The sequence below is a fragment of the Oncorhynchus nerka genome, linkage group LG14 (genome assembly GCF_034236695.1).
Source record: "Oncorhynchus nerka isolate Pitt River linkage group LG14, Oner_Uvic_2.0, whole genome shotgun sequence".
Taxonomy (NCBI): Eukaryota; Metazoa; Chordata; class Actinopteri; order Salmoniformes; family Salmonidae; genus Oncorhynchus; species Oncorhynchus nerka.
This window is the reverse complement of record NC_088409.1, coordinates 28136111-28163921: the sequence shown is the minus strand read 5'-3', so window position 1 is coordinate 28163921 and position 27811 is coordinate 28136111. Positions and strand designations below refer to the sequence as shown.

The 27811-nt window shown below is 44.5% G+C and overlaps 1 protein-coding gene across 3 annotated transcripts in view; it reads right to left on the bottom strand.

Moving 5' to 3' along the window:
* Window positions 1-14853, bottom strand: part of LOC115125156 (glutamate receptor ionotropic, kainate 5-like) — a 91055-nt gene extending 76202 nt beyond the window's left edge. For all 3 annotated transcript variants that reach the window (XR_010465750.1, XM_065027907.1, XM_065027908.1), the window contains exons 1-6: window positions 13856-14853; window positions 13441-13605; window positions 11422-11519; window positions 10736-10901; window positions 8258-8436; window positions 7376-7429 (exon numbers count right to left, since the gene is read on the bottom strand). Coding sequence is in view for 2 of the 3 variants with exons in the window: in XM_065027907.1 (XP_064883979.1) it covers window positions 7376-7429; window positions 8258-8436; window positions 10736-10901; window positions 11422-11519; window positions 13441-13605; window positions 13856-13967 (774 nt within the window). In the remaining variant the exon portion in view is untranslated. The remainder of the gene's footprint in view (window positions 1-7375; window positions 7430-8257; window positions 8437-10735; window positions 10902-11421; window positions 11520-13440; window positions 13606-13855) is intronic.
* Between the last annotated feature and the right edge of the window lie 12958 nt (window positions 14854-27811).

The following is a 27811-nucleotide window of genomic DNA, read 5'->3' as shown; positions in this document are numbered from 1 at the left end:
CTTATCACCCCTTTTTTGTCAATTACACATGTGTAAGAACTGTATGAATATACTTTTGTCCAATTTTATTATCATAATTTTTTTTTTTTTTTTACATGCGCATAAGGAATATGTTTTGTCCATTTTCAATATGATTTCATACGAAGTCAAAAGTCAAAAGTCAAAAATGTCAAAATTTTGGAAAAAACTTCACACACCCTTAAAAAAGTGCTTTCTGGACCGTTTTTCAAAATTCTTTCGAATTTTTTGTCAATTACACATGTGTAAGAACTGTATGAATACACGTTTGTCCAATTATATTATCTTTTTTTTTTTTTTTTTACATGCGCATAAGTAATATGTTTTGTCCAAATTCAATATGATTTCATAGGAAGTCAAAAGTCAAAAGTCAAAAATGTCAAAATTTTGTAAAAAACTTCACACACCCTTAAAAAGTGCTTTCTGGACCATTTTTCGAAATTCTTTCAAATTTTGTGTCAATTACACACGTATAAGAACTGTATCAACATACTTTAGTTGTATTTTAATATCATATATATATATATTTTTTTTTACTTGTGCATAAGGAATATGATTTGTCCATTTACAATATGATTTCATAGGAAGTCAAAAGTCAAAGTCAAAATTCACTTTTTTTGGGGCCAAATGCCATATGAAATTTGAAACAAGTGCACGTGCATTTGCAATATGGTTCAATGGACAATTACCATATGAAATTTGACATGCTCAAAAATCCTGCAGAAATGCAAAATTGACTGGCCAGATAAACTCGGGATGGCCTGACAGTGATAGTTACTCCTTTCCATCGCTCGTTGTGTTGACTTCATCATGTCCATTTTGTGATGTTTTTCACTGTTGAATCATATTGCAAGTGCGCGTGCATTTGCAATATGGTTCAATTGGCATTTACCATATGAAATTTGACATGCTCAAAAATGCAAAATTGACTGGCCTGATGAACACAGGATGGCCGAGCAGTGATAGTTGTACCTTTCCATCACTCGTTGTGTTGATTTCATCATGTCCATTTGTTTATGTTTTCTCACTTTTGCAAAGTCACTGTGCATTTGCAATATGGTTCAATGGGCAGGTACCATCACGAATTTGTCATGCTATAAAAACCCTGCAGGAATGTGAAATTGACTGGCCCGATGAACTCGGGATGGCTGGGCAGTGATTCTGGTTCATCTCAATCGCTCGTTAGGGTTGATTTCAGAATGTCCATTAGGTGATGTTTTTTCACTATAGAATCATATTGCAAATGCACGTGCATTGTTGTGCAACTGGTAACCCAAAAATAAAAATAAGGTGATTTCATTATGTCCATTTGTTTATGTTTTCTTACTTTTGCAAAGTCACTGTGCATTTGCAATATGGTTCAATGGGCAGGTACCATCACGAATTTGTCATGCTATAAAAACCCTGCAGGAATGTGAAATTGACTGGCCAGATGAACTCGGGATGGCTGGGCAGTGATTCTGGTTCATCTCAATGGCTCGTTAGAGTTGATTTCAGAATGTCACTTTTGGTGATGGTACCTCACTGTTTAAACATATTGCAAATGGACAAGAGTCACCAGCAAGTCACCGTCCATCAGTCAATTAGATATCATTCTGACAACAAACTGATACAAACTGACACTAAACCCACTTTTTCCAACTCGTTTAGTAGCCAACTATCACATACTTCAGAGCTGGCCCAAAATTCACAACGCCTTATGTTCAAACCATAAAAAAAAACATAAAACACGTAGTTACGTTCTAGCTGCGGGTCCATTTCTTATGTTATGTGTAGGCCTAGCTGAGGCGACCCCGAATCCCGAGTTTCGGCTCGATCGGTCATTTGGTGTCCGAGCAAAACCCTAATTGGTGCTGAAAATCCACTTTTTTCAATGCCTTGCTATGGGGTCCTTGAATGAGCTATCGGACCGAAACGTTGGGGTCTGTCTATATGGGCCGGGACGGTCGCAATGCACCTAGTCTTGTGTCTCTGAGACATTTCTAAGTGTCGCCATTTTCGTAATGGTCAAAATGAATTGAAGTCATTGCAAATGTACGAAGCTGCTTCTCGGTCCGAGAACCATCTAGAGCCACGTAACTCACCACGCACTATCGACCTGAGGTCTAGAACAGGTTTCTAAAGTTTCGGAACTCTAGGTCTGACGGTTCTTTTTTAGCTCGAACAAAGCTAACAATTGGAGGCACTGTCTGTCTCTACAAACCCCAATACGTCCCTCCTTCCAAGTTGTGTGTCTGTGTGATTTAGTTTTCCTTTGAAATTTTATGGGAAAAATGACTGATTTACAGTTCATGGGGGTTGCCTAATCACACATATGAAGTTTTGGACAGATCTGACTTTTTTAACCCCTCGAAACAGCCCCTGAGACACCAATTATGGCACTTGCGGTTGGCACAGGAAGCTATAAGTCAACACATATCCTCACTGGGGTATGCTTTTACAGAATCCTGAGTTTTAAGTCCTTACATTAAGAATTGACTGATTTACACAGGGTTGAATGCACTATGTCTATCAAACTGCAGGCAGGGTATGGAAAAACACTTTTAGGGTGATTTTAACCACTTCCGGTTGGTCCAGGAAGCTTAGAATCAACACAGGTAGACCTCATACTGGCCTGATGGACTGTTACCAAAGACAGGTTCATACGGCATTCATAACCCATATAGACTTCAGGTTGAATTTAGGGGTGCAGGCAATGTATTCCTATGGGGAGACAAGTCAATGCAAACTCTTTGAAGTAAACACATTATTTTAACTATTAAGGGTTAATGCCACACGGTCAACGTTAGGCTTGCACGGATCGGAAGGACCTTAGGAACGTACCTGAGGTCAAATTGTGCTTCTCACCCTAAAGATTCTCTCACTGTCACCCAAAAGCAAATGACGTGGTGGGGCAGGCTTAATTTTGGGCCTACTTTTCTCATGGTCGCTGCGCTCAGACCGAGCGAGCTACGGTCAAGCGGGATATCTCGTTGAACTCGGCACGGCCTAGAGATTATGTTTATGCCATGCCTGCTCTCTGTGTCTTTGAGCACCGCACTTTTTAACTCTATCCTTGCTGTGTGTGTGTGTTACAGCTTTTCTTTGACATCTGTTGGGAGAAATGACTGATTTACAGTTCATGAGGTTTACCTAGTCACACATATGAAGTTTTGGAAAGATGTGACTTTTTTAACCGTTCAAAACAGACAGTGTGACCCAATTAAAGGCACTTCCGGTTGGCACAGGAAGCTATAAGTAAACACATGTCTTGATTGACATAGCCACTTACAGAATCCTGAGTTTTAAGACTTTAAGTTAAGAATTGACTGATCTACACAGGGTTGAATGCACTATGTCTATCAAACTGCAGGCAGTGTATGGATCAACACTGATAAGGTGATTTCAACCACTTCCGGTTGCTTCAGGAAGCTTAGAATTGGCACAGGTAGACCTCATAGGGGTCTGATGGACTGTCATAGAAGACAGGTTCATAAGGCATTCATAACCCACATAGGCTTCAGGTTGAATTTAGAGGTGCAGGCAATGTATTCCTATGGGGAGAGAAGTCAATGCAAACTCTTTGAAGTAAACACCTTCTTTTAACTATTAAGGGTTCATGCTACACGGTCAAGGTTAGGCTTGCACAGATCGGGAGGACCTTAGGAACGTACCTGAGGTCGAATTGTGCTTCTCACCCTAACGGTTCTCTCACTGTCACCCAAAAGCAAATGACATTGAGGGCCAGGCTTCATTTTGGTTCTGCTTTTTTTCAAGGTCACTGCACTCAGAGCGAACTACGGTCAAGCGGGGCGTCTCGTTGAACTCGGCACAGTCTGGAGAATATGGTGATGCCATTTTTTGTGTTGATTTCAGAATGCCATTTTGGTGATGGTCCCTCTCCGTTTAAACATATTGCTAATGTACAAAAGTCAACTAGCAAGTCAGTGTTCATCAGTCAATTAGATGTCATTCTGACACCAAACTGATACCAATTGACACCAAACCCACTTTTTAGGCTTTGTGTGTCTTTAAGCACCGCACTTTGTCACTCCATCCTTGCTGTGTGTGTGTTTCTGTGTGTGTGTGTGTGTGAGAGAGAGCTTTTATTTGACATCTGTTGGGAGAAATGACTGACTTACAGTTTATGGGGGTTGCCTAATCACACATATGAAGTTTTGAAAAGATCTGACCTTTTTAACCCTTGGAAACTGCCACTGTGACACCATTTAAGGCACTTCCGGTTGGCACAGGAAGCTATAAATAAACTCATATCATGATTGGGGTATGCCTTTACAGAATCCTGAGTTTTAAGTCTTTACGTTAAGAACTGAGTTATTTACGGAGGGTTTAGTGAGTGTGTGTTATTTCAGAAAATCATAGAAAATCACAGAAATCTCGCAGAGCTCCGCAGCACACTTTAAAAAGATTCATAAGAACACCCTGCAATTGGATCTGTAACCGTTGAAAAAAAAAACACCTATCCGTGAACATCACCAAGGTGTCGTTGTACGATTTCTCTTAAATGACGATAGATAAATGGCTGGTTCTTTTTTTATTGACACCGGAGGCTCCTTGACTTTGACGTGAAGTGGAAAAATAATTTCTCTATTTTCATTTTGGACCTTTAATCCCAGAGAAATGTCCATAACTCAAAAACCGTTGAGGCCTAGACGCCATCTTGTTCGGGGCCAACTGCCCATTATGCCGCCCCTATGCTCACCGAGTTTCGGCTTCTAAATATTTTCAGTTTTCGAGATAAGGCCCCGCCGTGAATCGTGATGTTTTGTCCAATAGCAATATGATTGCTTATGCCCTCTTGTGGGAATTTCCGGGACAGCGGAAAAATGACCTAAATCTTATTATTTTTGTAAAACGGAAACCGAATGTCCGACAAAGTTCATTTGATGAGGAAATATAGCATGTAAGTCAACAATTGTAAATAATAATGGATGTGTGTTTTTGTGGGCAAGAGGGTGTGAGTGGGTGAATGTGTGGGTATGTGTCTATGCATATGAATGGGAGAAGGAGAGTGAATATGAATATATGTAGGAGGGCGGGAGAGCATGAGTGTGCGGAAGCATAAGGTATATGTTGTGTGTGAATGAAGGAGAATGGATGAATAGTTACACGTATAGAGGGGTGTAAATGTGTTTGAGAAAAAGGGAGGGGGGCTAAAGACAGAGGTTTGGATAACCTTGGCCTGGGTGGGTAAGGGAGGACAAGGAGGGGAGGTGGGGACAAGCTTGGCTTGTGGGTTTAAGGAGGATTAAAGATGGGAGGTGGTGATAAGCTTGGCTTGGGTGTGGTAAAGAGGTGAGAACAGGGAGGGGAGGTGGAGAGGGATGGATTTGGTTAGGGAGAGAGAAAGAAGGACTTATTATGATACAATGTAATTGTATTCCTTTTTTTCCTGACTTGTCAAATTTATTTGAGTTCTGGACAGATTAGAAAAGGATATTGAATCATTATTAGTCCTTGTTTTAAGATTTAATGGTGGTTGTTAGTGAGAATGGAGAGGGGCTATATCCAGGGGATTGGGAGGGGGTGACTGGGAGGGCATCAGACACTTCTCTGAGGTGTGCTTGGGGCCTCCACTCGTCCCAATTCAGTCTCTCAGATGACCCACTCACCCCAGCCACTATACTTCAATTTAATTTATAAGGTAATACAAACCAAACACAGTACTTAAGTGGCAGTCTTTCTTTAAATGTATGTACAATGTATTATCCACAGCTTTTTTGGTTACATTAGGACAGGTGTCAGAGCTAAAATAATATATATATATAAAAAGGCATACTACTATGACGTACTGAGCTTCATGTTTTTTTGTGTGTGTTTTGTTATATGTCTGCTCAGCCCACACACTCTATATATGTAATGTATACAATAACTATGTACTGTATTTATACTATGATCTTTCCATTCTATGGAATCCGCCATCATATATCATGTCTGCTAAAATGTTTTACTTGGTTCTTCAATGATAGACGAAACAGTTGAGGTTAACTTTGAGTCTGTACATGGCCAACAAAATCCAACTTATCACATGGAATGATGGGGGTAAAAGCATATGGTTCTCGAACACTTCAACATATTGTCAGCAGATGTGGTTTTCTTGAAAGAGTAAAACATGTTAAAATGAGAAATTGAACATTTAAAGAAGAGTTGGAGAAGCTTATGCTCCCACCTACTGTAGTAACAGCACCTACTGTAGTAACAGCACCTACTGTAGTAACAGCACCTACTGTAGTAACAGCAGGGATGTAGGCATCCTGATGAATAAGAATACACCACTTCCCCTTCTACCTTACATGGTGAAAGATACACATTGACTTCATTGTACTGTATATCCCACCAGGGGCAAATCTGGTGTTTTTTGATAGAATTTATGCGATATTAGATCAAATTCAGAAAGGAACTATTATTTTAGCAGCTGACTTAAATTATACATTTGATATGATTGACAGACTTAGTAATACAAAAAAAGATGTTACCTTTAACCTCAATTATATAAAAACATGTAAACTCCTATTTTTTCATACATTATATATACTATATATATATATTTCAGCCACACCCATTGCTGACAGGTGTATAATATCGGGCACACAGCCATGCAATCTCCATAGAAAACATTGGCAGTAGAACGGCCTTACTGAAGAGCTTTTTTCAGTGACTTTCAATGTGGCACCTTTCCAACAAGTCCGTTCGTCAAATTTCTGCCCTGCTAGAGCTGGCCTAGTTTTAATGGTTCGGGCTAGGCCCCTTAGTTCCAGTGAAGGCAAATCTTATGCTACAGCATTCAATGACATTTCCTGTTTCAGCCTGACATTGTCTCTGTGCACAAAGCGAGGTCCATATAGAACTGGTTTGTCGAGATCGGTGTGGAAGAACTTGACTGGCCTGCAAAGAGCCCTGACCTCAACCGCATCGAACACCTTTGGGATGAATTGGAACGCCAACTGCGAGCCATGCCTAATCGTCCAACATCAGAGCCCGACTTCACTAATGTTCTTGTGGCTGAATGGAAGCAAATCCCTGTAGCAATGTTCCAACATCTAGTGGAAAGCCTTCCCAGAAGAGTGGAGGCTTTTATAGCAGCAAAGGGGGACTCCATATTAATTAACTCCATATTAATGCCCATGATTTTGGAATGAGATGTTCAGGGAGCAGGTGTCCACATACTTTTGGTCATGTAGTGCATTTCTCTCTGAATGTTGTAATGTGTTTCACCCACCTGGCACGCCCCTGAGCCCCGTCCCTCACACACTCCCAGGGACAAAGAGAGGGATTGAGAAGGAGGCGGAAGGAAGGACACAGAGGAGAGGAAAGGTGGAAGGATGACAAGAATGCTGAGGCGTTGGTGCGTTCTTACCATGGTGGTGAGGATGTACTTGTAAAACGCTGATGTCATCCCCAACTCTGACGCCTGTGGAGAGAGAGAGAAGCGAATGGGGGAGGGGAGACAGAGAGAAGGAGAGTGAGATAGAAAGTAAGAGGGAAAAGGGGGAAGATAGATGGAGAGGGGAAGTGGTAGGAGACAGAGTGAGGGCGAGATGGACAGAAGCAGAGAGAGAGAGAGAGAGAGAGAGGGATGACAAGAGAGAGCTTACCATAACCACAGTGTTAAATTGTCAAACTTACACAATAAAGCTTAAGGCAGAGAGTAGACAGAGCAGAGAGAGCAGTGGTAATGCATGTACTGACATACAGACAGACAAACAGACAGACAGACAGACAGACAGACAGACAGACAGACAGACAGACAGACAGACAGACAGACAGACAGACAGACAGACAGACAGACAGACAGACAGACAGACAGACAGACAGACCATCTCTGAGTCACTCCTGTGCTTTAACTGCCTTTGCTACAGGCTGTACAATATACATCATCATAACACCTATGGACCCATTATCACCACTGAATATGGATTACCGCATGTCAAATAGACAAGCTGTTAGTACGATTTCAGCTGCTTAAGATAATTGAACCATTGTTGCTCCCTGTATAACTTCACAGGGTTCTCTGCATTACTGTCCTGTATCCAGCAAGCAACAATCATCAGTCAAATTGTTCTTGAGCTAGAAGTAGACCCAGACCACAGATCTATGATCAGATTATTATACCCAGATACTAAATCAGTCAATAGGTAAAACTTCTCAGCCTGATCTCAGATCTGTTTGTGCTCTACAGGCGACAACTCATGTAGCTACTCTATAAAAACCACCCTAGCACTGAGGCATGACCTCTGACCTTTTTAAGGATGAGGTAGGAGATGGAGGCGTTGGCGTCAATGATGATGGTGGCCACCTTGTCGTCTCGTATCTCCTTCAGCAGAGGGGTGGGATCCAGGCTGTCATCCAGCATCCTGATTGACAGGGTCTCCCTGGAGATCAGGAAGCGCCGCACTAGCTCCTCCAATCGCAGAAGGCCTGAGGGGCGGTGCCGGGTGAGAGCCGGAGAGAAGAGGAAGAGAAGGGATAGAATAACAGAGACATTTTAGGTGAGACTTTATTTAACATCCACAAACGAACATGGGTTGTTGGCATTGTAAAATGCATAGAAAGTGTGCTATACTGGTAGTTCTAACAAGAGATCCTATAAATCAGGTTCTGGGGAGATTCAATGATTATATAGCGCTATATATAGGGAGGGAGGGACAGGAGCCTCCCAGAGAGCAGGCCTGTAAGCAGTGTGGTAATCACTGAACCAGGCCAAAAACTTTAATTAGTTTGAAGGAGAAAAATCAATACTCTCTCTCTAGCTTCCTCTCTCTCTTTTTCACACTCTCTCACTAACCTAACCTCTCCTTCTGTCTCTTTCTCTCTAACTGCTCTCTCTCTTTCGCTAACGTCTCCATCTTTTGCTCTAGCTCTTTTGTATCTCTCTCTTTCTTTTCCTATCCTGGTCACTCTCCATTTTGCTCTCCATCTCATTTCTCATCATCTCTCCCCTGTCCCTCTATTCCTCTCTCCAGCTCTTGCTTCCTCTCTCTCTATCCGTTTTTACCTTCTCCCTCTCTCCTCTCCTTCCTCTAACCTCATCCATCTCATAAAAACTGCATAATGGCACTAGATTAATAGCTGGACGTGACCCATACATAACTAGAGAAGGAAACCTCCCCAAAAACATTTCAGTGAGCCAAAAAGAACATCTTTGTCCATGCAGCAACCGAATGGACACTATAAGAAGAAAAAACAAAACCATCTTGGTCTCCTTGCTTTACTCAACACTACATCTGATATGTGATGGACCGCGGCCCTATCTCACACACACACATAACGTCCACTTATCCTGAAAGCCACTCGACGGAGGTAGATGGAAAAATATGAAAACCCCTGTTGGCTGTGACCATGGTGTGTTAATCATCTATCTCTCTGCAGCACACTGACTGTACGTACGTGTGTGTGGAGGGAGTCAGGCAGTCAGCCTGTTGAGTGGCAGTTAGCACCTATTCTGCAGCCATGGCAACCAGCAGCTAGGCACGGCGATAGCTTCCACAGCCAAGTGGGTCAGAATCTGTGGGTAACGGTAACCTTGAGGAGATCACTTCCCAGACAAATATAGAGCCTAATCTGCACCCACAATCACTATATCACCATGACTACCGTACCTGTTGCTTTTAAAACCTCTTCCAAATAGAAAAGCTTTTTGTGAACACATCAAATAGACACAAGGCTCACATCTCACATCAGAAAATGGATGGAAGGTAGTAGGCCTGTGTATCACATCAAAATCGCTGATCATATCGGTGTACATTTTCTGATGTATTTCAAAGGGTCTCATGTTCAAAGTGGCAAGTCTATGAAGAGGAGAGGAGCTCTTCATTTACTGAGACAAACAGGATTACAGCTCTTTAGAATAATTACTGTGCATCAATCATTAAATCAATAGTCTGATAGAGCAACTTACAATTGTAGGAGCTCAGTCTTTATACTGTATCAGGAGCCTGACAGGTGGTTGACTGTCTGGCCAAGTGCTGGAGGATGAGTAAGAGGTAGATACCGTTGGAGTGTGATTTGTATGGACCACAAGTTGTGTTGTTTGCATGTACAGTTTAGTGAACTTTAAGAGCAGCCTGTTAGAATGAGTGTCTAGCAGCAGGGGACAGTCATATTCGCCCAGACAGTGTGAACGTGCCAAGATGCCGTGAGCTCGCACAGGGAGTGTGAGATACATGAACACACACACACACACAAAGGCACACACACAAAGGCACACACACAAAGGCACACACACAGGGCCTCCTGAGTGGCACAGTGGTCTAAGGCACTGCATCGCAGTGCTAGAGGCATCACTACAGATCTGGGTTCGATCCCGGACTGTGTCGCGACCGGAAGACCCATGAAGCAGCACATAATTGGCCCAGCGTCTTCCGGGTTAGGGGAGGGTTTGGCAGGCTGGAATGTCCATGTCCCATCATGCTCTAGCAACTCCTTGTGGCGGCCGAGCGCCTGCAAACTGACATCGGTCGACAGCTGTACGGTGTTTCCTCCGACACATTGGTGCGGCTGGCTTCCAGGTTAAACGAGCAGTGCGGCTTGACTGGGTCATGTTTTGGAGGATGCATGTCTCTTGACCTTCGCCTCTCCCGAGTCCATACGGGAGTTGCAGCGATGGGACAAGACCGGGGAGAAAAATGGCTAAAACGTTAAAAAATATTTGGCAATAATAATTTAAATAAACACACAATTACACACACATCTACATGCGTTTGCACACAGTACTCACACTCGGCCTTGGCGCAGACCAGGCTGGCTGAGGGGTAGCTGAAGGATCGCAGGATGGCTGCCACGGCCAGGCTCAGGTCCTCGTTGCTAGGGTACAGACTGACCGAGGCAAAACGCAGGTAGTGCAACCTGGGAGTCTCCTCTGGACCTATCTTTACATGTGGGATCTGGAGAGGAGAAGGGGAGAGGAGGAGTAGAGGAGAGGAGAGGAGAGGAGAGGAGAGGAGAAAAAGGAAGAGGAGGAGAAAAAGGAAGAGGAAGAGGAGAGTATAAAGGAAGTAGCGAGCGAAAGGAAGGAAGGAAGAGTAGAGAAGGCAATGATATCAAAGTACCAGTATAGAAAACATTAAGGATGAAACAGAAATGAGGAGAGGCAGTGAAGAGGAGAACAGAGTGAGAAGGGATAAAAGGCCAAAGGGAATAAAGAGAAAACAGATGGAAGAAGTGGTTGATGGTTAATTTCACGAGGAGAGATTCAGCACTCCTGGGAGACTCAATCTCCTGACACTGTAACGATGAACAAGAAGGGTGTGTGTGTGTGTGTGTGTGTGTGTGTGTGTGTGTGTGTGTGTGTGTGTGTGTGTGTGTGCGTGTGCGTGTGCATGTGAGAGAGAGAGAGAGAGAGAGAGAGAGAGAGAGAGAGAGAACGTGCATATTCATGCATGTGTGTATGTTTGTGCCACTCACCTCCTTCTCTCCACATATATGACTGACAGTAGAGCCAGAAGCAGGGCTGTTGGCAGGGCCTATCACAGACACCACTCCTTTAGGTAGAATCTGGCACACTGAGAGGAGAGGGAGACAGAGGGACAGAAGTCAATCAGGTGCACTTCTCTTAAAAGAAATCACTTTAGTCTGGGTGCTGTTAGTCTGGGTGCTCTGTTAGTCTGGGTGCTCTGTTAGTCTGGGTTTTCTGTTAGTCTGGGTGCTGTTAGTCTGGGTGCTCTGTTAGCCTGGGTGCTCTGTTAGTCTGGGTGCTCTGTTAGTCTGGGTGCTGTGTTAGTCTGGGTGCTCTGTTAGTCTGGGTGCTCTGTTAGTCTGGGTGCTGTGTTAGTCTGGGTGCTGTGTTAGTCTGGGTGCTCTGTTAGTCTGGGTGCTCTGTTAGTCTGGGTGCTCTGTTCGTCTGGGTGCTGTGTTAGTCTGGGTGCTCTGTTAGTCTGGGTGCTCTGTTAGTCTGGGTGCTGTGTTAGTCTGGGTGCTGTGTTAGTCTGGGTGCTCTGTTAGTCTGGGTGCTCTGTTAGTCTGGGTGCTCTGTTAGTCTGGGTGCTGTGTTAGTCTGGGTGCTCTATTAGTCTGGGTGCTCTGTTAGTCTGGGTGCTCTGTTAGTCTGGGTGCTCTGTTAGTCTGGGTGCTGTGTTAGTCTGGGTGCTGTGTTAGTCTGGGTGCTCTGTTAGTCTGGGTGCTCTGTTAGTCTGGGTGCTCTGTTAGTCTGGGTGCTCTGTTAGTCTGGGTGCTCTGTTAGTCTGGTGGGAATGTATTTCTATCTTTATGTCTGTTGCTATAAATGTTGAAGTGCAGTCTATTGTTTCTAATGCTTGTGGACCTCAGAACTCTTACTCACTCCTTGGTTTCTCCTTTATCCCTCTGGCTTGGTTCCATTATGCCACCTTCCCTTCACGGGCAGAGGGAAGGGAGTGAGTTTGTAGAGTGGAACCTAGCCATTGCCTACACCTTAAAATTCCCTTGTGACTACTGATGGGGAAAGGATGGAAACATAGCAGCATGGTGGAAACTCCATCTTGCCTACTGTTAGGGCGTGTTCAGTCTGTTAGTCAGTCTGTAAGTCAGTCTGTTCTGTCTCATAGTTAACATATTCTTCAATGATCAGCTCCTGTTACTGATCAATGCCACTGACATACTGATTAAGGCCAACATGTCTTCCTGCCACACTGCACTGTCACAGTAACCATGGTTGTTGAACCTAGACAGTAACAGGGACACGAGGCCTCTGAGTCAATGATTGACAGGGGGTAATAATGGCACCCATCATGAGGCTACAGTAAGCACATGGGTGCATCTTCACGTCAGTTCAGCTGAAGGAAATGAGACGAGGAGAAGAAGCTGCTTCAGATTCACCCTGGGCTCCATTTCATTCCGCTACATCTCTCCACCCTCATCATCCATAACCACTGCCGTGTGCGTGTGTGTGTGTGTGCGTCTCATACAGCTACAGCTGTATTACTGGTCAGTACTGGTCTGTACTGGACAGTACTGGTATTACTGGTCAGTACTGGTCTGCACTGGACTGTGCTGGTATTACTGGTCAGTACTGGCCTGTACTAGACAGTACTGGTATTACTGGTCAATACTGGACTGTACTGGTATTACTGGTCTATACTGATATTACTGGTCAGTACTGGTCTGTGCTGGTATTACTGGTCAGTACTGGCCTGTACTAGACAGTACTGGTATTACTGGTCAATACTGGACTGTACTGGTATTACTGGTCTATACTGATATTACTGGTCAGTACTGGTCTGTACTGGTATTACTGGTCAGTACTGGTCTCTACTGGTATTGCTGGTCTGTACAGGTGGCTGTGGTCATGTAATGGTTTGTACTAGTCTTTACTGAATCTGTTTAGTCCTGGTCTGTATTCATCTGTACTGGTCTCTCCTGGTATTAATAGTCTTACTAGTCATTACTGGTCTTACTGGTCTGTACATGTCAGTACTGGTCTTACTGGTCTGTAATGGTGTTACTCACTGGTGTCAGTGGTCTCATACTGGGAGTCCCTCTGCAGTTCGAATATGTCCACCTCCACACGGGCTTTGGCCCCTCCCTCCATCACACTGTTGATGTTCTCCCTGGCCAGGGCCAGAGCCAGCCGCTCCCCACGCCCACACACTGACTGGTCATCCAGGATCGCAGCTACATGGGGAGGGAGGGAGATGGAGATATGGAACGGGAGAAAACATTGATGTTACTCACCATTAGACAGTAAGACAAAAAGAGAGGAGACAAGCAGAGTATTTACGAGGGGTGTGAAGGCCAGGTGAGTGAGTGGGTGTGTCCTGGTGGAGGGGGGTGAGACACCGGGGGAGGAGGGGGAGACAGACACCTGAGGGTGATCAAGGGATGGAAGGAGGGATGGATGGATGATTGATAGATGGACACTCACCCATCCGGACGGAGGAGAGCAGGGTGGCCTGGCTTCCGGAGTGTGGTGCCATGGTAACTAGCAGGAAGGAGGAAAAGTGTATCGACAGCAGCAGCGCTGGCAGAGCCGGCATCTTCTACTGCTCCTCATGGAGAACGGTCTGCTGGCTGCCTGCTTGCCACCTACAGGATGGGAGGATACATTACAAACACAAAATATACACAAGCACACAGACACACACTCACAAACGCACACACATACATACTGTCACGCCTGCTCCCGCTCTTCCCCAGAGAGCCAGGCTCCCCAGCATTGCGTTCTCCTGCCATCATCATTACGCACACCTGCCTTCCCCCTATCACGCTCATCAGCGATTATTGGACTCACCAGGACTCAATCTGTCGCTATATCTGTCTGGTTCCCCACTCTGTTCCCTGCTTCTGCATTGATTGTCTTATGTCCTTGTATACCCGTGTGTTGACGCTGTCTGTTCCTGATGAAATGTTTGACTCACCGTACCTGCTTCTCATCCCCGGCATCGGTCCTTACACACACATACAATCGTTGTCACTCTGTGCACACATCTGTAGCTCCGATGGTTACATCTCTATTCAAAGAGCTTGTTACGATCACATGAGACCCACACATGAAATACACACACAAACACACACAGCACTGCCTGCTGCAAAACCACCCTCACTCACTCTGAGTGACAACTAGCGTTCTAAGTGACAGTTTAATGTGTGTGTGAGAATAGACAAGAAGATAAAGTGTGTGTGTGGTGTATAGCGTCTTGTTTCTACTCACTGTCAGCTGGTCATGACCCTCAGTTTGACCTCTGAGATGTGTGCGTGATGTGTGTGTCTGGTATCTGTGTGAGTTGGAGATGAGTCACCTTTGACCTTGTAGGCAAAACACAGCAGCTTGACTGCTTCTATCTGACCCCAGGGAGGTGAGGATGTTTTGCCTCTCCATCTCTCTTCCCTCCCTCCTTGCCTTCATTTCCCTTCACGCTTTTCTTGTTTTACTCTCCCTCCCTTTCTCCCTCTCCCTCTTAGCTCTCCCTTTCTCCCTCTCCCCATAGCTCTCCCTTTCTCCCTCTCCCCCTTAGCGCTCCCTTTCTCCCTCTCCCCCTTAGCTCTCCCTTTCTCCCTCTCCCCCTTAGCTCTCCCTTTTTCCCTCTCCCTCTTAGCTCTCCCTTTCTCCCTCTCCCCATAGCTCTCCCTTTCTCCCTCTCCCCCTTAGCTCTCCCTTTCTCCCTCTCCCCCTTAGCTCTCCCTTTCTCCCTCTCCCCATAGCTCTCCCTTTCTCCCTCTCCCCCTTAGCGCTCCCTTTCTCCCTCTCCCCTTAGCTCTCCTTTCTCCCTCTCCCCCTTAGCTCTCCATTTCTCCCTCTCCCCATAGCTCTCCCTTTCTCCCTTTCCCCCTGTAGCTCTTCCTTTTTCCCTCTCCCCCTTAGCTCTCCCTTTCTCCCTCTCCCCATAGCTCTCCCTTTCTCCCTTTCCCCCTGTAGCTCTTCCTTTTTCCCTCTCCCCCTTAGCTCTCCCTTTCTCCCTCTCCCCTTAGCGCTCCCTTTCTCCCTCTCCCCATAGCTCTCCCTTTCTCCCTCTCCCCCTTAGCTCTCCCTTTCTCCCTCTCCCCATAGCTCTCCCTTTCTCCCTCTCCCCATAGCTCTCCCTTTCTCCCTTTCCCCCTGTAGCTCTTCCTTTTTCCCTCTCCCCCTTAGCTCTCCCTTTCTTTTATTGTTCTCTCATATCATATCTGTCTGACTTCATCCTACCCTCCTGCCCCACATGCACCCGACCCTCCTTCAGGTCCATCTCCCTTCAGCAGCCCCATAGCAGACTAAACACTACGGGTGACAAGGCTTTCAGTTGTGCAGCTCCTCAGCTGTGGAACACACTTCCAGTCACTGTCAGGACTGCAGAGTCTCTGGCCTCATTTAAGGCACAGCTAAAGACTGAGCAATGCAGAAAAGCTTTCAAGGATCTATAGTACCAGTCAAAAGTTTGGACCTACTCAGTCAAGGATACTTCTTTATTTGTACTATTTTCTACATTGTAGAATAGTAGTGAAGGCATCAAAACTATGAAATAACACATATGGAATCACATAGTAACCAAAAAAGTGTTAAACAAATTCAAAAAATATTATTCAAAGTAGCCACCTTTTGCCTTGATGACAACTTTGCACATTCTGGGAATTCTCTCAACCAGCTTCATGAGGTAGTCACCTGAAATGCATTTCAATTAACAGGTGTGCCTTGTTAAAAGTTTATTTGTGGATTTTTTTTCCTTCTTAATGCCAATCAGTTGAGCCAATCAGTTGTGTTGTGACAAGGTTGGGGTGGTATACAGAAGATAGCCCTATTTGGTAAAATGCCAAGTCCATATTATGTCAAGAACAACTCATATAATCAAAGAGAAACAACAGTCAATCATTACTTTAAGACATGAAAGTTAGTCAATGCGGAAAATATGTTTATTCAAGTGCAGTCGCAAAAACCATCAAGTGCTATGATGAAACTGGCTCTCATGAGGACCGCCACAGGAAAGGAAGACCCAGAGTTACCTCTGCTGCAGAGGATAAGTTCATTAGAGTTAACTGCACCTCAGTTTGCAGCCCAAATAAATGCTTCACAGAGTTCAAGAAACAGACACATCTCAACATCAACTGTTCAGAGGAGACTGCGTGAATCAGGCCTTCGTGGTCGAATTGCTGCAAAGAAATCACTACTAAAGGACACCAATAATAAGAAGAGAATTGCTTGGGCCAAGAAACACGAGCAACGGACATTAGACTGGTGGAAATCTGTCCTTTGGTCTGATGAGTCCAAATTGTAGATGTTTGGTTCTAACTGCCGTGTTTTTGTGAGACGCAGAATAGATGAACGGATGATCTCCACATGTGTGGTTCCCACCGTGAAGCATGGAGGAGGAGGTGTGATGGTGCTTTGCTGGATGCACTGTCAGTCATTTATTTAGAATTCAAGGCACACTAAACCAGCATGGCTACCATAGCATTCTGCGGCTACTTTGAATAATATAACATTAAAAAAAAAATATATATATATATATATATATATATATATTTAACACTTTTTGATTACTGCTTCATTCCATATGTGTTTTTCATAGTTTTGATGTCTTCACGATTATTATTACAATATTGAAAATAGTAAAAAATGAAGAAACACCCTTGAATGAGTAGGTGTGTCCAAACGTTTGACTGCTACTCTATGTTAATTAAATGCTCCTGTCCACTGGATCTGATGCCTTGGGTGTGAGAAAAGCACTTTACAAATTAAATTAATTATTATCACTCACCTTTCTCCCTGTCATTCGTTTGTGTGTGTGTGTGTGTGTGTGTGTGTGTGTGTGTGTGTGTGTGTGTGTGTGTGTGTGTGTGTGTGTGTGTGTGTGTGTGTGTGTGTGTATGTGTGTGCGTGTGTGTGTGTGTGTGTGTGTGTGTGTGTGTGTGTGTGTAATGTTCCACCAGATCACACTGTTCCTGTCATTAGGCTCGGGTAGCATTGACATCTGAACACTGAAGCCGTTATGCAAGAGGTTACACACACACAGACGTCACAGTGAGACCACTGCCACATGCTGCTATGTCACCCTGCCACTCTGCTCTCTGGATCTGACTGAGTTGTGTAATGAAGTGTGTCCTGTAATATATTGTATTTCCTGTATTGTGAATAGACACACTGCACCACACATCTATTCTAAAGAACTGGACCTGGAGTCAGAACAGCTGCTCCCCTTTTCTCAATCTATCTTCACAATGCCAGAGTTAGTGGGTGTTTGTGAGTGGGTGTGTGTGTGTGTGTGTGTGTGTGTGTGTGTGTGTGTGTGTGTGTGTGTGTGTGTGTGTGTGTGTGTGTGTGTGTGTGTGTGTGTGTGTGTGTGTGTGTGTGTTCCACCAGATCACAGTGTCCAGGTCACACTGTTCCTGTCATAAGGCTCGGGTAGCGTTGACATCTGAACACTGAGGCCTTTATGAAAGAGGTTACACACACACAGACAATCTAACTTCACAACGCCAGAGTTAGTGGGTGTTTGTGAGGGGGGGATCTGTGTGTCTGGTGTCTGTATGTGGGGGGAGTCTGTGTGTCAGTGTGTCAAATCAAATCAAATCAAATAAAATCAAATAAAATCAAATTTTATTTGTCACATACACATGGTTAGCAGATGTTAATGCGAGTGTAGCGAAATGCTTGTGCTTCTAGTTCCGACAATGCAGTGATAACCAACAAGTAATCTAACTAACAATTCTAAAACTACTGTCTTATACACAGTGTAAGGGGATAAGGAATATGTACATAAGGATATATGAATGAGTGATGGTACAGAGCAGCATACAGTAGATGGTATCGAGTACAGTATATACATATGAGATGAGTATGTAGACAAAGTAAACAAAGTGGCATAGTTAAAGTGGCTAGTGATACATGTATTACATAAGGATGCAGTCGATGATGTAGAGTACAGTATATACGTATGCATATGAGATGAATAATGTAGGGTAAGTAACATTATATAAGGTAGCATTGTTTAAAGTGGCTAGTGATATATTTACATAATTTCCCATCAATTCCCATTATTAAAGTGGCTGGAGTTGGGTCAGTGTCAATGACAGTGTGTTGGCAGCAGCCACTCAATGGTGGCTGTTTAACAGTCTGATAGCCTTGAGATAGAAGCTGTTTTTCAGTCTCTCAGTCCCAGCTTTGATGCACCTGTACTGACCTCGCCTTCTGGATGATAGCGGGGTGAACAGGCAGTGGTTCGGGTGGTTGATGTCCTTGATGATCTTTATGGCCTTCCTGTAACATCGGGTGGTGTAGGTGTCCTGGAGGGCAGGTAGTTTGCCCCCGGTGATGCGTTGTGCAGACCTCACTACCCTCTGGAGAGCCTTACGGTTGAGTGATGGAAGCAGTCTTGGAGTGTGGAGTCAGCTTGGTCTGACCAGCGTTGGACAGACCTCAGCGTGGGAGCCTCTTGTTTAAGTTTCTGCCTGTAGGCAGGGATCAACAAAATGGAGTCGTGGTCAGCTTTTCCGAAAGGGGGGCGGGGCAGGGCCTTATATGCGTCGCGGAAGTTAGAGTAACAATGATCCAAGGTTTTACCACCCCTGGTTGCGCAATCGATATGCTGATAAAATTTAGGGAGTCTTGTTTTCAGATTAGCTTTGTTAAAATCCCCAGCTACAATGAATGCAGCCTCCGGATAAATGGTTTCCAGTTTGCAAAGAGTTAAATAAAGTTCGTTCAGAGCCATCGATGTGTCTGCTTGGGGGGGGATATATACGGCTGTGATTATAATCGAAGAGAATTCTCTTGGAAGATAATGCGGTCTACATTTGATTGTGAGGAATTCTGAATCAGGTGAACAGAAGGATTTGAGTTCCTGTATGTTTCCTTCATCACACCATGTCTCGTTAGTCATGAGGCATACGCCCCCGCCGCTCTTCTTACCAGAAAGATGTTTGTTTCTGTCGGCGCGATGCGTGGAGAAACCCGTTGGCTGCACCGCATCGGATAGCGTCTTCCCAGTAAGCCATGTTTCCGTGAAGCAGAGAACATTGCAGTCTCTGATGTCCCTCTGGAATGCTACCCTTGCTCGGATTTCATCAACCTTGTTGTCAAGAGACTGGACATTGGCAAGAAGAATGCTGGGGAGTGGTGCGCGATGTGCCCTTGTCCGGAGTCTGACCAGAAGACCGCTACGTTTCCCTCTTTTTCGGAGTCGTTTTCTTGGGTCGCTGCATGCGATCCATTCCGTTGTCCTGTTTGTAAGGCAGAACACAGGATCCGCGTCGCGGAAAACATATTCTTGGTCGTACTGATGGTGAGTTGACGCTGATCTTATATTCAGTAGTTCTTCTCGACTGTATGTAATGAAACCTAAGATGACCTGGGGTACTAATGTAAGAAATAACACGTAAAAAAACAAAAAACTGCATAGTTTCCTAGGAACGCGAAGCGAGGCGGCCATCTCTGTCGGCGCCGGAAGTTGACTATGTGTGTCTGCATATGTGTGTGTGTGCCAGCCCATGTATGTACAGTGTGTGTGTGTGTGTGTGTGTGTGTGTGTGTGTGTGTGTGTGTGTGTGTTTGTGCAATGACATATTGATCAAGGGCAGTTGAAGTGGCAGTCAATCAAAACAATGGGGGATCTGTCAGCATTCCACAGGATGCTTCTGATTGGCTATTACCAAGGAGCAGATTGCCCTGATGACCAATAAAGTCTTGGCTTAGCCCCTGAGCGTGATCAATCATTGGATGGAGCCGGTGCTATTTCACTGTTATTGAGAGCTATTGACAGAGTTGGAGAGAGAAGATTAGTCCACAACTACACCTTTCCATCTGTCTCTAAGAGAGGGAGAGATTGTAAGGTATAGTGTTTAGAGATCGCAAGGCTGTATGTATTCACACCAGAGAGAAAAAGAGGAGAGAGAGAGAGAGAGAGCGAGAGAGAGAGAGAGAGAGAGCGAGAGAGAGAGAGAGAGAGAGAGGGTGAGATAGAGAGACAGAGGGCAGTGTTTTATGTCTGTGGAACATTGTACTCTCTGCTCTTCTAACGGTCTCTGTCTGCTAGTAGCTGCAGGACTGTAGCATCCAAGACAGTGTTATAAGCACCTCTATACCACTGTGTGTGCTTGTGCATGTGCGCGTGTGCGTGCGTATTGTCTACCAACACTTTCATTTAGCTTCCTGCTGTAAGTCACCCTGGTTACTGGCACCAGCCCTGCATAGATATACAGCAGAGGAAGGATGCATGAATATCCACAGTGTGTGTGTGTGAGAAAGAGAGAGAGAGAGAGAGTCTGCTATACAAACTGCTATACAAGCTATACAAACTGATGGAAAGTGGTGTTGGGGGTAAAACATACGACATTATAAAATCCATGTACACAAACAACAAGTGTGCGGTTAAAATTGGCAAAAAACACACATATTTTTTCACACAGGGTCGTGGGGTGAGACAGGGATGCAGCTTAAGCCCCACCCTCTTCAACATATATATCAACGAATTGGCGAGGACACTAGAAAAGTCTGCAGCACCCGGCCTCACCCTACTAGAATCCGAAGTCAAATGTCTGCTGTTTGCTGATGATCTGGTGCTTCTGTCACCAACCAAGGAGGGCCTACAGCAGCACCTAGATCTTATGCACAGATTCTGTCAGACCTGGGCCCTGACAGTAAATCTCAGTAAGACCAAAATAATGGTGTTCCAAAAAAGGTCCAGTCACCAGGACCACAAATACAAATTCCATCTAGACACTGTTGCCCTAGAGCACACAAAAAACTATACATACCTTGGCCTAAACATCAGCGCCACAGGTAACTTCCACACGCTGTGAACGATCTGAGAGACAAGGCAAGAAGGGCATTCTATGCCATCAAAAGGAACATAAATTTCAACATACCAATTACGATTTGGCTAAAAATACTTGAATCAGTCATAGAGCCCATTGCCCTTTATGGTTGTGAGGTCTGGGGTCCGCTCACCAACCAAGACTTCACAAAATGGGACAAACACCAAATTGAGACTCTGCACGCAGAATTCTGCAAAAATATCCTCTGTGTACAACGTAGAACACCAAATAATGCATGCAGAGCAGAATTAGGCCGATACCCACTAATTATCCAAATCCAGAAAAGAGCCGTTAAATTCTATAACCACTTAAAAGGAAGCGATTCCCAAACCTTCCACAACAAAGCCATCACCTACAGAGAGATGAACCTGGAGAAGAGTCCCCTAAGCAAGCTGGTCCTGGGGCTCTGTTCACAAACACAAACACACCCTACAGAGCCCCAGGACAGCAGCACAATTAGACCCAACCAAATCATGAGAAAACAAAAAGATAATTACTTGACACATTGGAAAGAATTACCAAAAAAACAGAGCAAACTGGACTGCTATTTGGCCCTACACAGAGAGTACACAGCGGCAGAATACCTGACCACGGTGACTGACTCAAAATTAAGGAAAGCTTTGACTATGTACAGACTCAGTGAGCATAGCCTTGCTATTGAGAAAGGCCGCCGTAGGCAGACATGGCTCTCAAGAGAAGACAGGCTATGTGCTCACTGCCCACAAAATGAGGTGGAAACTGAGCTGCACTTCCTAACCTCCTGCCCAATGTATGACCATATTAGAGAGACATATTTCCCTCAGATTACACAGATCCACAAAGAATTCGAAAAGAAATCCAATTTTGATAAACTCCCATATCTACTGGGTGAAATTCCACAGTGTGCCATCACAGCAGCAAGATTTGTGACCTGTTGCCACGAGAAAAGGGCAACCAGTGAAGAACACACACCATTGTAAATACAACCCATATTTATGCTTATTTATTTGATCTTGTGTCCTTTACCATTTGTACATTGTTAAAACACTGTATATATATAATATGACATTTGTAATGTCTTTATTGTTTTGAAACTTCTGTATGTGTAATGTTTACTGTTAATTTTGTATTATTTATTTCACTTTATATACTCACTTTATATATTATCTACCTCACTTGCTTTGGCAATGTTAACACATGTTTCCCATGCCAATAAAGCCCTTGAATTGAATTGAATTGAGAGAGAGGAGAGGAGAGGAGAGGAGAGGAGAGGAGAGGAGAGGAGAGGAGAGGAGAGGAGGGGAGGGGAGAGGAGAGGAGAGGAGAGAGAGAGAGAGAGAGAGAGAGAGAGAGAGAGAGAGAGAGAGAGAGAAACGTTATCTGGTCTACAGCCCCAGGCAGGCAGGCAGAGAGAAGAAGAGAGGACAGAGAGAGAATTAGAGAGAGGAAAAGGGAGAAGAGAGAGGAGGGGAAAAGCAGGATGCTAAGAAAGAAATCATTAAGATGGCGAGAAAGCAGCTTGAGGGTGGAAGGAAGGAGAGAGGGGGGGGCTAGCCATTTGTTTCCCCGTCTTCCTTATTTTAAGTAACAAGTCAATCTGACAGTCATCATAATGGAAATAAGAATCATCCACTTCCTTTAATTTCAGCGTGGAACAGCTTCTATAGGCTGAGGATTTAAGAACACTGTCCCACCTACCATTAGGCTAAGGATTATTTTCTGTGTCACAATGAATGGCCATTGCTGGAGGGAGTGTGCACAGTGATGGCTGAGCTACGGTTAGAGAAAGCATAAACCGAGGGTGTTTCAGAGCGTTCCTTAGCCTGTGTGTGTGTGTGTGTGTGTGTGTGTGTGTGTGTGTGTGTGTGTGTGTGTGTGTGTGTGTGTGTGTGTGTGTGTGTGTGTGTGTGTGTGTGTGTGTGTGTGTGTGTGTGTGTGTGTGTGTGTGTGTGTGTGTAGGTTAACTCAGGTGTGTGTGTGTGTATGTCTGTGTGTAGCCTCCAGACAATCCAGCTGTGCTGTGGGGTAGTTCACTGCAGTACAATAGGGAGGAGGTGTAATACAGGACCCTTACTTTATCCCTTCAGGCTTTCCACAGGATGAGGTCAGACAGTGTGTGGTGAACATCAAAAGCCCCACTGTGGAACTCTCAATCTGAGATCCCATTGACTCAGCATCTCTCACTATAATCTCTCTCTCTCTCTCTGTCTCTCTATCACTCTCCCACTCTCTCTGTCTCTCATTCGATTTCTCTCTTTCCTTCTGTCTCTCTCTATCTCTCTCCCATTCTTTCAATCTTCTCTTTCCTACTCTATCTCTGTCTCTCTCCTACTCTCTATTTGTCTATCTGTCTCTCTCCTACTCTCTATTTGTCTATCTGTCTCTCTCCTACTCTTTATTTGTCTATCTGTCTCTCTCCTACTCTCTATTTGTCTATCTGTCTCTCTCCTACTCTCTATTTGTCTATCTGTCTCTCTCCTACTCTCTATTTGTCTATCTGTCTCTCTCCTACTCTCTATTTGTCTATCTCTGTCTCTCTCCTACTCTCTATTTGTCTATCTGTCTCTCTCCTACTCTCTATTTGTCTATCTCTGTCTCTCTCTTACTCTCTATTTGTCTATCTGTCTCTCTCCTACTCTCTATTTGTCTATCTGTCTCTCTCTCAATTCAATTCAATTCAAGGGGCTTTATTTGCATGGGAAACATGTGTTAACATTGCCAAAGCAAATTAAATAGATAATATACAAAGTCAAATAAACAATAAAAATGAACAGTAAACATTACACTCACAGAAGTTCCAAAAGAATAAATATATTACAAATGTCATATTATGTCTATATACAGTGTTGTAACGATGTGCAAATGGTTAAAGTACAAAAGGGAAAATAAATAAGCAGAAATATGGGTTGTATTTACAATGGTGTTTGTTCTTCACTTGTTGATCTTTTCTTGTGGCAACAGGTCACAAATATTGCTGCTGTGATGGCACACTGTTGTATTTCACCCAGTAGATATGGGGGTTTGTCAACATTGGGTTTTTTCGAATTCTTGATGGATCTGTGTAATCTGAGCAAAATAAACTCAACAAAAAAAGAAACTTCCTCTCACTGTCAACTGCGTTTATTTTCAGCAAACTTAACATGTGTGAATATTTGTATGAACATAACAAGATTCAACAACTGAGACATAAGCTGAACAAGTTACACAGACATGTGACCATCAGAAATTGAATAATGTGTCCCTGAACAAAGTGGAGTTCAAAATCAAAAGTAACAGTCAGTATCTGGTGTGGCCACCAGCTGCATTAAGTACTGCACTGCATCTCCTCCTCGTGGACTGCACCAGATTTGACAGTTCTTACTGTGAGGTGTTACCCCACTCTTCCACCAAGGAACCTGAAAGTTCCAGGACATTTCTGGGGGGAATGGCCCTAGCCCTCATCCTCCAATCCAACAGGTCCCAGACGTGCTCAAGAGATCCGGGCTCTTTGCTGGCCATGGCAGAACACTGACATTCCTATCTTGCAGGAAATAATGCACATAACGAGCAGTATGGCTGGTGGCATTGTCATGCTGGAGGGTCATGTCAGGATGAGCCTGAAGGAAGGGTACCACATGAGGGAGGAGGATGTCTTCCCTGTAACGCACAGCGTTGAGACTGCCTGCAATGACAACAAGCTCAGTCCATTGATGCTGTGACACACCGCCCCAGACCATGACGGACCCTCCACCTCCAAATCGATCCCGGTCCAGAGTACAGGCCTCGGTGTAACGCTCATTGCTTTGACGATAAATGCGAATCCGACCATCACCCCTGGTGAGACACAACCACGACTCGTCAGTGAAGAGCACTTTTTGCCAGTCCTGTCTGGTCCAGTGACGGTGGGTTTGTGACCATAGGTGACGTTATTGCCAGTGATGTCTGGTGAGAACCTGCCTTACAACAGGCCTACAAGCCCTCAGTCCCGCCTCTCTCAGCCTATTGCGGACAGTCTGAGCACTGGTGGAGGGATTTTGCGTTCCTGGTGTAACTTGGGCAGTTGTTGTTGCCATCCTGTACCTGTCCCGCAGGTGTGCTGTTCAGATGTACTGATCCTGTGCAGGTGTTGTTACACGTGGTCTGCCACTGCGAGGACAATCGGCTGTCCGTCCTGTCTCCCTGTAGCTCTATCTTAGGCATCTCACAGTACAGACATTGCAATTTATTGCCCTGGCCATATCTGCAGTCTTCATGCCTCCTTGTGCAGCATGCCTAAATCACATTCACACAGATGAGCAGGGACCCTGGGCATCTTTCTTTTGGTGTTTTTCAGAGTCAGTAGAAAGGCCTCTTTGGTGTCCTAAGTTTTCATAACTGTGACCTGAATCGCCTACCATCTGTAAGCTGTTAGTGTCTTAACGACTGTTCCACAGGTGCATGTCCATTAATTGTTCATGGTTCTTTGAACAAGCATGGGAAACAGTGTTTAAAACCTTTGCAATGAAGATCTGTGAAGTAATTTGGATTTTTACAAATCAGGAAAAAGGGCCTCTCTCTCTCTCTCTCTCTCTCTCTCTCTCTCTCTCTCTCTCTCTCTCTATATCCTTCTCTTTCTTCCACTGTCTCTACTCAGTATATCCTTCTCTTTCTTCCACCGTCTTTACTCAGTCTATCCTTCTCTTTCTTCCACCGTCTATCTTCTCCACTCTCTTTTTCTGTCTCCATAACATTCCTTGTTTCTTTTTATTACAGTGCTTCAGTTCCCCAGACCTCATCCTATCTCTTTATTTCTCTAAATTAGCTCTCTCATCTCTCCCCTTTCTGTCTATCCATTTCAACATCCCATCTTCCCCTGCCACACAATTTTACTTAATGCATCTCTCCTTCCCTGTGTCCACCCAGACACACAGGCCCTCAGTCACTGACACCGGTCGCTCAGGAGGTTGGTGTGTATAGCCTCTCAGATCAGTGGTAGGGGTGAACCACAGTGCAGTTTGATGCTCAGGAGGTTGGTGTGTATAGCCTCTCAGATCAGTGGTAGGGGTGAACCACAGTGCAGTTTGATGCTCAGGAGGTTGGTGTGTATAGCCTCTCAGATCAGTGGTAGGGGTGAACCACAGTGCAGTTTGATGCTCAGGAGGTTGGTGTGTATAGTCTCTCAGATCAGTGGTAGGGGTGAACCACAGTGCAGTTTGATGCTCAGGAGGTTGGTGTGTATAGCCTCTCAGATCAGTGGTAGGGGTGAACCACAGTGCAGTTTGATGCTCAGGAGGTTGGTGTGTATAGCCTCTCAGATCAGTGGTAGGGGTGAACCACAGTGCAGTTTGATGCTCAGGAGGTTGGTGAAGCTGATCTGATGTTTTGTGTTTCAGGCTGTCTGACTGCCGCCCCTCAGACCTGTTGCTCTCTCCTCTTATATTAACACAGAACATTAGTCCCAATTAGAAACCTCTCCTTGAACTCAATTGGCCTACGGGTTATTTAAACAACTAACATTTGCATTTGGAACAAGGTCTTTGAAATAAAAACAGGAATATTAAACAGACTGCAAGAAGAACAAAAGCTGATTTAAATAGTAATACAATACAAACCCAAAGTGAAGCATCTGAAGTGCATAATTACTTACAGACAGATGTACTTACAGATGTACTTACAGACAGAATCACAGAAGGGGCAGACAATATCACACATGAACAGAAGTACTGCATCAGGCAAGAGAGTACTGCCTAATGGTTTCAATATTCTCTTCCATCAAACCACAGTGAATAGAATACCAGATCAGTCTCTAGCTGCAACTATCCTATATACAGCAGTACAGGCACATGTGCTGTATAGCCTATCCTATATACTGATGGGATCACTCAGTACTGTTGTCACACCCTGACCTTAGAGAGCCTTTTTATGTCTCTATTTGGTTTGGTCAGGGTGTGATTTGGGGTGGGCATTCTATGTTTTGTTTTCTATGATTTTGTATTTCTATGTTTTTGGTTCTCAATCAGGGACAGCTGTCTATCGTTGTCTCTGATTAGGAACCATACTTAGGTAGCCCTTTTCCCTCATTTCTTTGTGGGAAGTTAACTTTGTTTGTGGCACATAGCCCTTAAGCTTTTTTTAAGGGCTATGTTTTGTATTGTTTATTGTTTTGTCGGCGTCACTCAAAATAAAAGGATTATGTACGCTCACAACGCCACACTTTGGTCCAGTTCTTTCGACGGCCGTGACAACTGTATGATGCACTGATGTACTGACTCCACACAGTGCTCCCACCTACCCACCCACACATCAGATATACACAAACACAGACACACACACATGCACAAACACCATACAAACACATTCACATAGACAAAAACACACACACACACACACACACACACACACACACACACACAGGTTGTAGATTAAATGATTCAGATGACATTTGCTCTCTCATTGTCAGGTTTTGCTGCCGTGGCAACAGAGGCGAGGATGAGAGAAGGAGCAGAGAGAATGAAGGAGAGAGAGAAGAGAGAACGAGAGAGAGATAGAGAGAGAATGAGGGAGAGAGAGAGCAGGGAGAATGGAGGAGAGAGTGAGAGAGCAGAGAGAATGAGGGACAGAGAGAGAGCAGAGAGAGTGAGGGAGAGAGAGAGAGAGCAGG